Genomic DNA, 10,714 nt, shown 5'->3' on the forward strand with positions numbered 1-10,714 from the left:
TTCTGAGAGATTGCATTGAGGAATGCACATAGCTTCAGAATGGCTACTCGAACATTTTCCGGTAGGAGCCCCCTCAAAGCAATCGGAAGCAATTGCGTCATAATCACGTGGCAGTCGTGAGACTTCAGGTTTTGGAACTTTTTCTCCGCCATGTTTATTATTCCCTTTATATTCGACGAGAAGCCAGACGGGACCTTCATACTGCTCAGGCATTCAAAAAAAATGACCTTCTCTTCTTTGGTAAGAGCGTAGCTGGCACGACCTTGAAACCATTCCGGATGCCGGTCATCTGGGTCTTTCAAAAGTTGTTGGTCCTGCCGTGCTTCCTTTGTATCATTTGTCTTCCCATACACGCCCAAGAAGCTTAGCAGGTTCACGCAAATATTCTTCGTAACATGCATCACGTCGATTGCAGAGCGGACATCTAGGACTTTCCAATATTCTAGCTCCCAAAATATAGATTTCTTCTTCCACATGGGTGCGTACCCGTCAACTCCCCGCGGAACTGATTGTCCGCCAGGACCCTTTCCAAAGATGACTTTCAAATCCTTGACCATATCAAATATCTCAGCACCAGTACGTTCCGCAGGCTTCGGCCGGTGATCTGCCTTGCCGTTGAAATGCTTGCCTTTCTTTCTTACGTTATGATTTCGGGGAAGAAATCGACGATGACCCAGGTACACGTTCTTCTTACAATTAACCAAACGTACACTTTCAGTCTCATGTAAGCAGTGCGTGCATGCATTGTATCCCTTATTTGTCTGTCCCGAAAGGTTACTGAGAGCAGGCCAATCGTTGATGGTTACAAAAAGCAACGCTCGTAGGTTAAATTCCTCTCCTTTGTGCTCATCCCAGACACGTACACCAGGTCTGGCCCACAACTGTAAAAGTTCTTCAACTAATGGCCTTAGGTACACATCGATGTCGTTGCCGGGTTGCTTAGGGCCTTGGATGAGAATTGGCGTCATAATGAACTTCCGCTTCATGCACAACCAAGGAGGAAGGTTGTAGATGCATAGAGTCACGGGCCAGGTGCTATGGCTGGAGCTCTGCTCGCCAAAAGGATTAATGCCATCAGTATTTAGACCAAATCTTATGTTCCTTGCGTCAGCTGCAAAATCTTTGAACACTCTGTCGATCTTTCTCCATTGCGTTCCATCAGCGGTGTGTCTCCACTCCCCGTCGGACTTACGGTCCTCTTTGTGCCATCGCAACGACTTGGCATGCTTTTTGTTCATGAACAGACATTTCAACCGTGGTATTATAGGAGCATACCACATCACCTTGGCGGGAACCCTCTTCCTGGGTTTCTCGCCCTCAACATCGTCACCAAGGTCATCGCCTCTGATCTTATAACGCAATGCAGTGCATACAGGGCATTCATTCAAATTCTCGTATTCACCGCGGTAGAGGATGCAGTCGTTAATGCATGCATGTATCTTCAGAACCTCTAAACCTAGAGGGCAGACAACCTTCTTTGCTTCGTACGTACTAGCGGGCAACTCGTTATTCTTCGGAAACATATTCCTCAACATTTTCAGCAAATTTTCAAATGATGAGTCACCTACACCTTCCTGTGCCTTCCATTTTAGCAAATCCAGTGTGCAGCCCAGCTTTTTCAGACTATTATCCCATCCTGGATACAACGACTTTTTGTGATCCTCTAACATGCGATCCAAATTCTCCCTCTCCTTGTCAGTTTCGCAGCGTCTCCGTGCATCAGCAATGGTCCGACCAAGATCATCAGCGGGCTCATCATGTGCCTCTTCTTCACCTTCACCTAACCCTTCCCCACCTTCAGCATCATCCTCCATGAAAGTATCACCGAAATGATCATGATAGTTGTCATCGATATCATCCCCTTCTTCATCTTCTTCCATTCTAAACCCTCTTTCTCCATGCTTGGTCCAACAATTATAGCTTGGCATGAAACCGTGCCGAAGCAGGTGCATGTGAACGTCTCTTGAGGAGGAGTAACCCTTCTGATTCTTACAGACAGCACATGGACAGATAATAAAACCTTGCTGCTTGTTCGCATTTGCCACTACGAGGAAATCTTTCAAACCCGTAGTGAACTCGCCGGAGAGTCGGGGACCGTACCTCCATTGCCGATTCATCTGCATTATTATTATATAAAGTATATAATTAACCATCATGCATTTGTTAAACTAACTAGCTAGAAATAATACAAATTAAACAATGAACTACACACATGCATATTTTATCAATGACACATGAAAGGTTCAAGTTGCTAACCGCGATCGCGGAGGAAAAATAAATGAGAAAGCTCAAGTGTGGCTCGGACACTTCATATCATGTTTGTTTCAGGCTCTCGGGCATTTCATCAAACACCTTGTGTGCATAGGAGGAACCAAAAGCAAACCCACCACCCCCTTCTGAAAATTGTGAAGTGAGCTGAGTGAAGTGAAGTGAGCTGAGTCCTATATATAGGGATGGGCCTTTAGTCCCGGTTGGCCTGGCCAACCGCAACTAAAGGCCTTCGGGGACCTTTAGTCCCGGTTGGCCAGGCCAACCAGGACTAAAGCCCCTCCCGTCCGCCAGCTGGATGGGCCTTTAGTCCCGGTTGGCCTGGCAAACCGCGACTAAAGGCCTTCAGGGACCTTTAGTCCCGGTTGGCCAGGCCAACCGGGACTAAAGCCCCTCCCGTCCGCCAGCTGTCGACCGAGCGCGCTGGACCCAGATAGTTGGTCGCGGGTCTCCTCCCGAACCGCGACTAAAGACCCCTTTTGTCGCGGTTCGATTGTTTTGGGGACTAATTGAGGCTTACGAAAGCCTCTTTTTCTACCAGTGGTAGCAGCTTGGAATATCCGCTTCGCCTCTGCTGGTACCCTAATATCCAGCCCTTTCCAAGGTCTCGAATCGTCCGTTCTGCCCTTTCCAAGCACAGGCCGGTTGCTCCGTGGCAGGGCCACTCCTCTCCACGAGGGCAGTTTGTTGGCCACCTGCCCCACCAGGTCCTCGAGTTGTAAGTGTAACGCGGTCAGCTTCCGCAACCCGAGGGGCAGCCCCAAGTATCGACAGGAAAACGTCCCAATAGCACACGTCGATACCGTACTTAGCTCTTATGCAGAAGTCAAGGTACCTCAAAGGACCCTCATTAAAAATGAAGTGACCATGTGCTCCCCTCATAGTTTTGGAATACATTTCTGGATAGCCTCTTATAGCGTCCAGGGCTGAAGGCAGTTTCCCATTGGACGGGCTTTGTGTTACTGTTGGGCGAGGGAACAGTATAGGACTAGATGATACCTCATGCATTGTTGTAGAAGTTGGTTGCAGTATATTCAATATAATTTTGTTGTATGAAACATGAATTTTTGAATTAATAATATGGTAACTAAAACTAGAAACACATAATTTATTTAAAAATGATTATTGTATAGTTGTAAAAAAATAAGAATGTAAATAGCATAGTATAATAGAAATGGTTGAAATTTTTCCCATGAATGGTTACATGTTGAGGTGATATGTTTACATGTTAAGAGATCAACTATTTAGTATACAATCTCTACCCATTATAACATTATTCAAGTAGATATAGATCAAGGATGGCTTGGTTAATTTGCCACATTTTTTTTAATTAATTAGCCACACTTTGCCATCTTTGGTTTGGTTTTAAAAAATGGTTTTAAAGACAAATATTGGATGGGATGATACAATCAGAAATGGTATGGATAAGTTTTGAAATGAACCATCGTGAACACTAGGCAATCAGTGGCGGAGGTCCGAAGAAAAAACTGGGCAGGCAGCTCAAAGAAAACACAAAAACATGGCTCCTTGGCGTAATTTGTAGAATGTAAATAACAGTTGCGTGAAAACAAATATCAAGCAATTGCTTAGGTCATCGGCTGGCCGCTGCTTGCTCCAACATTGCCTCCTGCGACTGGCTTGGACGCGTTGGATCGATCGAGTAGCGAAATTAGCTTTGCTTAGTTGATCACTGACCTCCGAAGTTATTAAAATCACAAAAAAACCTCGGCGGGCTATGGCCAAGTTCTGCCCTAACGAAGCTCCGCCTCTGCTAGGCATTGTCCATGCCTTGTCATAAACTCATCATGACCATTATTAGTTCGTTAGATAAAATGATTGATCATATGCTGAACCCACAGTCATTTCTCTTTTAAATTTACAAAGTGACTTGAGGAAACATGCAACTATAATGAAAATTGGAGAATTACAATGGGGTCAACCAATAACCGTTTAATAGTTCACCTTTGCTACCGGAGACGACAAAGAAAATAATAATTGAAACAACTGAGAACATGATTGTTTTTCTTCCATAAAAGCCGAATTAGGGTAACCATATTGTTGACGTATAATGAGAGGTCTTGAGTTCAAGACCCGGCTGGCGCAATTAAATTGCAGTCCACTTTCGGTCCACGTTTAGGTCTGAAGAAACCACACGTGAGGGGGAGTCTTGAAGTATAATGTGTTGTCTACTCTCTTCCATCAGATCGGTCTTTTGGTTGCATTGACTAGAGCATGCACTTCTAGATGGTATCAGTTTCCGGGTTCTACACCCGAGCTGCCGCCGCTTCCACACCCGCGCGCCGCCCCCGGGGCGGTCGGCCTCCATGACCGGCCGTCGGGGGGCCGCGCCGCCCCTACCTAGGGTTCATACGCCGATTACGTTGATCAATTGCCCTAGAGAGCTTTTTTGCCAATCCGTTAATTAAGGTTTTTTCTCTCTCGCCGATCGATTGGTCGTGATCATTTTTGTTCTCCGATTTAAGATCGGATTGAGTCGCCCGTACGCCGTCATTCATCTTTGCAACTACTCGGACGTTGGATCACAGCCTGCAACAACTCTCCCGCGGCGTCGCACAGGGCCACCGCACGCGTCCCACGCGCCCGTGGTTGCCGCTGGTGTGGCCGGCCGCTCGCGTTGCCCCAGTGGACAACACGTCCATGCATGGATCTAGGTTGTGTCCCGTGCGTGTGCCCTTCACATGCATGCTACACTCGCAATTGATCTCCTGCTAACTCTCGTGTCTCTGTTGGGTTGCACGCTCCTGCTACGTCCGGCGGCGGAGCGCACGATGCCGGGTTCCTCCATCGTCAGGTTTCGTGAAGATCGTCATCGAGTACAACACATCCTTTACCGATCGAGCAATGAGCTGCCGCTGTGTCGTCCCGTCGGGCCGCAACGCCGCCATCCTATGGTTTTTTCCGTGGTTGCACAACCTCGCGCGCTGCCGCTGTGTCACCCTTTCGGGTCGTAGTGCCGCGGCCCGCGGTCAACCGCTGCACCGAGGCCGTCCGCTCTAGGCCCTCCTCGAGGCTGCACCGACCCTCGCGCTGCCGCTGCATCGCCCCTTCGGGCCTTAACGCTGCGGCCCGCGGTGCACCGCCGTCCACGCGCGTTGACTTTTCACGTGATATGCACCACGCTGCCTCCCTTGGCGTGGGAACTTCACTGTCCGCACCGGTCTTCGTCACGCTGTCGGGTTCATTATCGCCTACTTCGAGCACCGCCGCCGCGCTCCTTCTCTAGCCGGCGCCGCCTCCTCCTTAGGCCGCCGCCGCCGCTCTTCTTCCGCGGCTCCATGGTGACTACCTCGACACCTGCGACCCCCGACTCGACACCGACCACGGCGTTCTTCGCACGACTACCTCGACTACGGCTCCACCACTTACGCTCTCGGCTACCACGACAAACAGCACAGAGGGCTACCGCCTTGCTTGAGCAACCTCGTCGGTTGCCACTCCAGCCACGACTCCACGATGCATCAACCGTTACGACTGTGGGGGGTGTCTGTCGGCTTGCCTTCGGATTCTTCCCCAGTCTCACCATCTGCGTCGCCACCGTTGTGACTGCGGGGGGATGTTGAGTATATTGATTATTAGGAAAGATGAGATAGACTAGGATATGTTCTTGCCCTGTCTTGTACTCCAAGTTGATCATGTACTCCTGTATATACGCCCACGAGGCTCAAGCAATACAACGAACAATTCCATCAATCCTCTCTCTCCCTTCTAACACATATAATGGTATTACATTGTAAAGAAACATGCATTACATTACAATCTTCAATCAAATAAAAGATTAATGAATCAAATAAACAAATCATGTGGCGTATTCCTAGAACTGAGCGTGAATATGGTCTACCATCTTCTTGTCCACCTGGAAGGCTTTGGCAAGTATATCACCTGAGATGGATGGATTCGATCCAAACACTGTATTGGCTATGGTGATCACTCCAGGATTTTTGCTGCTCAGCGCTGCAATGGCTATCGCCTTGTTGGTTCCGTAGTTGAACTGAAAGTGAATCAGCCCTTGTGGAAACACAAACACATCCCCTTTGTTAAGAACTTTTGAGAACAACTTGTTTTCAGGGTTCGAGGTGATGAAACCAACATAGAGCGAGCCTTCCAGCACGGTCAGGATCTCGGTTGCACGGGGGTGGATATGCGGTGGGTTTTGACCGTAGGGTGCATAATCAACACGGGCCAGGGAGATGCCCAAAGTGTTCAACCCAGCAATCTGCGCCACGTTAACTGCGGTCACTGCAGAACCTTGCTTGTTGCTCGTGTTCCCGGCCATGTGAAGGCCAGAGAAAAAGAAATCCTCTACCAAGGCAGTCTTTGGGTCTTTGCATGCAAATCCATTGACAAAAACTGCACATACATATAATGATTTTGAACAGTTAACAACTACATATTGGCACAAATAAGTAGCTCGAACGTTCCAGCGCAGGAATGCATATGTGTACCTTGGGATGTCCTGTCAGCGATGCAAAAATCCTGGAGCTGGCCTGGGTCGGAGGCAAGAGCATGAGAAGCCGATAGAGCCAAAAGGACAAGGAGGAAGAACCCTGATGCCATTTGGATGCGAACGTTAATTCTCTCTAGATCAAGTGCCTTCTATCGAGTAGACAAAGAGCTGTGCAGACTAGTTCTTGTGAGTTGTGATGCTTCGAAGTATTGAAGACGCCACTATATATATGGAAAGGGAGCATGGAATGGAAGAGCTTTGTGTTTGTTCTGTTGGGGCGCATGTGGATATTAAGGAAATGGTCTTCACCAATTCCCACCTGAGTAACGAGGAAACCGTTTCCTTGTAGTGGCAGGCCTGCAACGGCCAACTAATCATAGTTGTAAATTCATGGTTTGAACAAGTCATGTTCATACTTGTAGTAGCTCTCTTGTCTCACCAGATGGAGCTAGCGATGATGCCATCAAGCATATTGTCATGGGGAGTGCTCCCATGCATACGACCCCCTTGAAAAACCACTAAAAGGTAATTTTCGTGTTATAGGCTGATTATAGCTAAGACTAATCGCAATTAAATAGCTGATTGATCTTTTCCTTTTGGCCCTAACCTGCACACCTAGGCCCACAGTCCATACCTTAAATGCTTCGACCCGATCTCTGTATGCTACGATTCCTTCTTATGCCTGCTGCAAGAGCCACGACAGCTGCCGGCCTGCCTCACGGCCGGCGCCCAGTGGACATGCTCACTAAATTTGTTCAAGCTCTTGTATTTGTTTAGATTCCCATGTCCCTAAGTTTTTTTTAACGAACTCGTGTTTCACAAGAAAAATTGTCACTAGGGTAGGGTGCTCTGAGATTTTATATAAAGATATATAGACTTGGCCCGGTTCATATGGTAAACTAGACCGAAAATCACACGAAGGCTTAATTGATTATTAAGGAACAATCAAGCTAAAACCCTAGCTGTGAGCACACAAAAGGACATAGCCAACCTGATATATCTTGACCTCCAGCGCCTACATGCCCTCTACGTGGAGAGAAGTGAGCGGGATCTTCGGAGACGCTTTCCAAGAAGGAAAAGTGATGCATGTGTTGAGTAAATAGGCAATTTCTCGATTAAATTAATCCACGAGTAAATCACTAGCATGGTATTGACACAAATAAACGCATACTGATATTCAGTCAAGCTAGCCCATACTACGCTAATTGCAGAAAGATCTACGTATAACGCTAGCATGGCTAAAACAGAAAACAGTAGGAGCGGGATAAACGAGCCATGCAGAGGCCGCGGCTTTGGTGGCAGCACCGGCGTGCTCGGCGGCCTTCTTGTCGGCTTCAGATTTCTCGGCGGCGGCACGTTCGGCGTCGGTGGACATGGTGATGATGAAGGCAACGCGGACGTAGAGGAAGTAGACGATCGGAAGTGAGCAGTCGCGTAATCGCTGCCCAAAAACCTATTCGCCCCTCACCCCGTACAGGAACAAGAAGGGCGTGGTTTTGGAGACCTGCTCTCCCGTCGACCGTGTACGCGACGGACGGGATGGAGTCACCGGCGGCAGTAGCAGCGAGCTCGGCTCGGCTCAATCCTGCAACCCGCGGTGCGGAGCGTTACGTCGTGACGAGGCGAGGCGTGGCGTGGCGAGGCGGGCGGCGAAGGAGGAGTGCGCGAGGGCCTCTTCTCTTCTGAAGCTCCAATAGCATATAGAAGAGAAACCCTTATAAGGAGGTCCAACTCCTGTTCCACTTCCGGGGTGGGACTAAACTTCCCACTACACCTAGTGCCATATAACCCACATGGGCCCTTAGAGATTTTTCAGAAATTGCTATATGGGCCTAGAGCCCATCTCAAATTTCAGCAATCCCCCACGAGATATCGAGGGCCCATTGTGTCCTCTGTTCCAATTACTGTTTCGATATACCAGTGTTTTAGTGAAGACCTGTTAAGGTTGAACTTCACCTAGGGCAAGTAGCTACACTCCTTCACAACTGAACAATGGACTATGCCTTGAATTGTCAGTTTGGCGTAAAGAAGTTTCACCACATGTCTTACTAGTACTAGGCTGCCGAAGCCTGACCCCTCGGGTGGAGCATATAAGTCACACTCCTGGCCTATTCATGAGCTTACTAGAGATCACCCCAATCTCATAGACTGTGACCAGCAGTCGGGCTCATATAGGTGTGTTCCTCCAAAGATTGCTCTGTAGGATAGCATCTTCCTTTCATAAGCTTTGGAACACGTTAAGACAGTAGTCATCCTACCATACACTATCGAGAGTATTGCATCTCCAACGGAGTGGGTTACTATAGTTACTCTCGTAATCGAAATATGCAGCTATAGCTAGTACGATCCTCACCGACTTCAGCATCGCTACCGACGAGTAAGTCTCGTCGTAGTCAATTCCTTGAACTTGTCCATAACCCTTAGCGACAAGCCGAGCTTTGTGGATCTAAAAATTTCCATCCACATCGGTTTTCTTCTTAAAAGAGCCATTTGCAACCAATGGTTGTTACGCCAGGTGGCGGATCAACCAAGTCCCAGACTTGATTCTCATCCATGGTCTTTAACTCGGATCTCATGGCCTCCAGCCATGCCTCGGAATCTGGGCTCACCATCGCTTCCGCATATGTGGCCGGCTCGTCACTTTCTAGCAACAATACATCATGCACTCTGCGCAATCTTTCCGACCTTCGTGGTTCTGGTGCCGCTTCCACTATGGGTTCCCTGACTGACTCCGGATGATCTCATCACCAGCCGAGCCGTCCTCGAGTGGTCCTCAAATTTCTTCGAGTCGGACCGTCCTCCCACTGGCCTCCCGACTGAGAAACTCTTTCTCTAGGAAAACCCCGTTCCGAGCGACAAACACTTTGTTCTCTTCCCGGTTGTAGAAGCTATATCCCAAGGATTCCCTCAGATATCCCACGAATATGCATTTATCTGACTTGGGTGTAAGCTTGTCTGACATAAGTCGCTTGACAAATGCTTCATCTTGATAACCCACAAGTATAGGGGATCAATTGTAGCCTCTTTCGATAAGTAAGAGTGTCGAACCCAACGAGGAGCTAAATGTAGAACAAATATTCCCTCAAGTTCTATCGACCACCGATACAACTCTACGCACGCTTAACGTTCGCTTTACCTAGAACAAGTATGAAACTAGAAGTACTTTGTAGGTGTTTTTGGATAGGTTAGAAGGAATAAAAAGAGCACGTAAATAAAAGCTAGGGGCTGTTTAAATGAAGACACAACTAAATTAGTTTTAGTAGAGAGTTTTTTGTCACGAGAAAGTTATTTGTCCCTAGGCAATCGATAACTAGGCCGGTAATCATTATTGCAATTTTATTTGAGGGAGAGGCATAAGCTAACATACTTTCTCTACTTGGATCATATGCACTTATGATTGGAACTCTAGCAAGCATCCGCAACTACTAAAGATCATTAAGGTAAAACCCAACCATAGCATTAAAGCATCAAGTCCTCTTTATCCCATACGCAAACAACCTACTTACTCGGGTCTGTGCTTCTGTCACTCACGCCACCCACCATAAGCAAATCATGAACATATTGCAAACCCTACAGCGGGAATCCCTCACGCTTGCGCGACACGGAGAGCACCATAGGACAACACCAAGAACAAAACATGCAACTCAAACCAATCACGATCATCAAATAGCCCATAGGACAAAACGGATCTACTCAAATATCATAGGATAGCCATATATCATTGGGAAATAATATATAGCGTTGAGAACCATGTTTAAGTAGAGATTACAACGGGTAAGAGAGAGGTTACACTGCTGCATAGAGGAGGGAAGAGTTGGTGATGATGGCGGTGAAGTTGTTGGTGAAGATTGCGGTGATGATGATGGCCCCCGGCAGCGTTCCGACGCCACCGGAAGAGAAGGGGAGAGGGGACCCCTTCGTCTTCTTCTTCCTTGACCTCCTCCCTAGATGGGAGAAGGGTTTCCCCTCTGGTCCTTGGCC

At 47.9% G+C, this 10,714-nt stretch overlaps 1 protein-coding gene across 1 annotated transcript; it reads right to left on the minus strand.

The window, feature by feature from the left end:
• Positions 1 to 6,100: 6,100 nt before the first annotated feature.
• LOC123164391 (putative germin-like protein 2-1) lies at positions 6,101 to 6,843 on the minus strand. The gene is made up of 2 exons (XM_044581837.1): positions 6,732 to 6,843; positions 6,101 to 6,636 (listed from the first exon to the last, which is right to left on the minus strand). Exons 1-2 carry the CDS (start codon positions 6,841 to 6,843, stop codon positions 6,101 to 6,103), a joined length of 648 nt encoding a protein of 215 aa, XP_044437772.1.
• Positions 6,844 to 10,714: the final 3,871 nt, after the last annotated feature.

The sequence above is a fragment of the Triticum aestivum genome, chromosome 1D, assembly GCF_018294505.1.
Source record: "Triticum aestivum cultivar Chinese Spring chromosome 1D, IWGSC CS RefSeq v2.1, whole genome shotgun sequence".
NCBI classification, from domain to species: Eukaryota; Viridiplantae; Streptophyta; class Magnoliopsida; order Poales; family Poaceae; genus Triticum; species Triticum aestivum.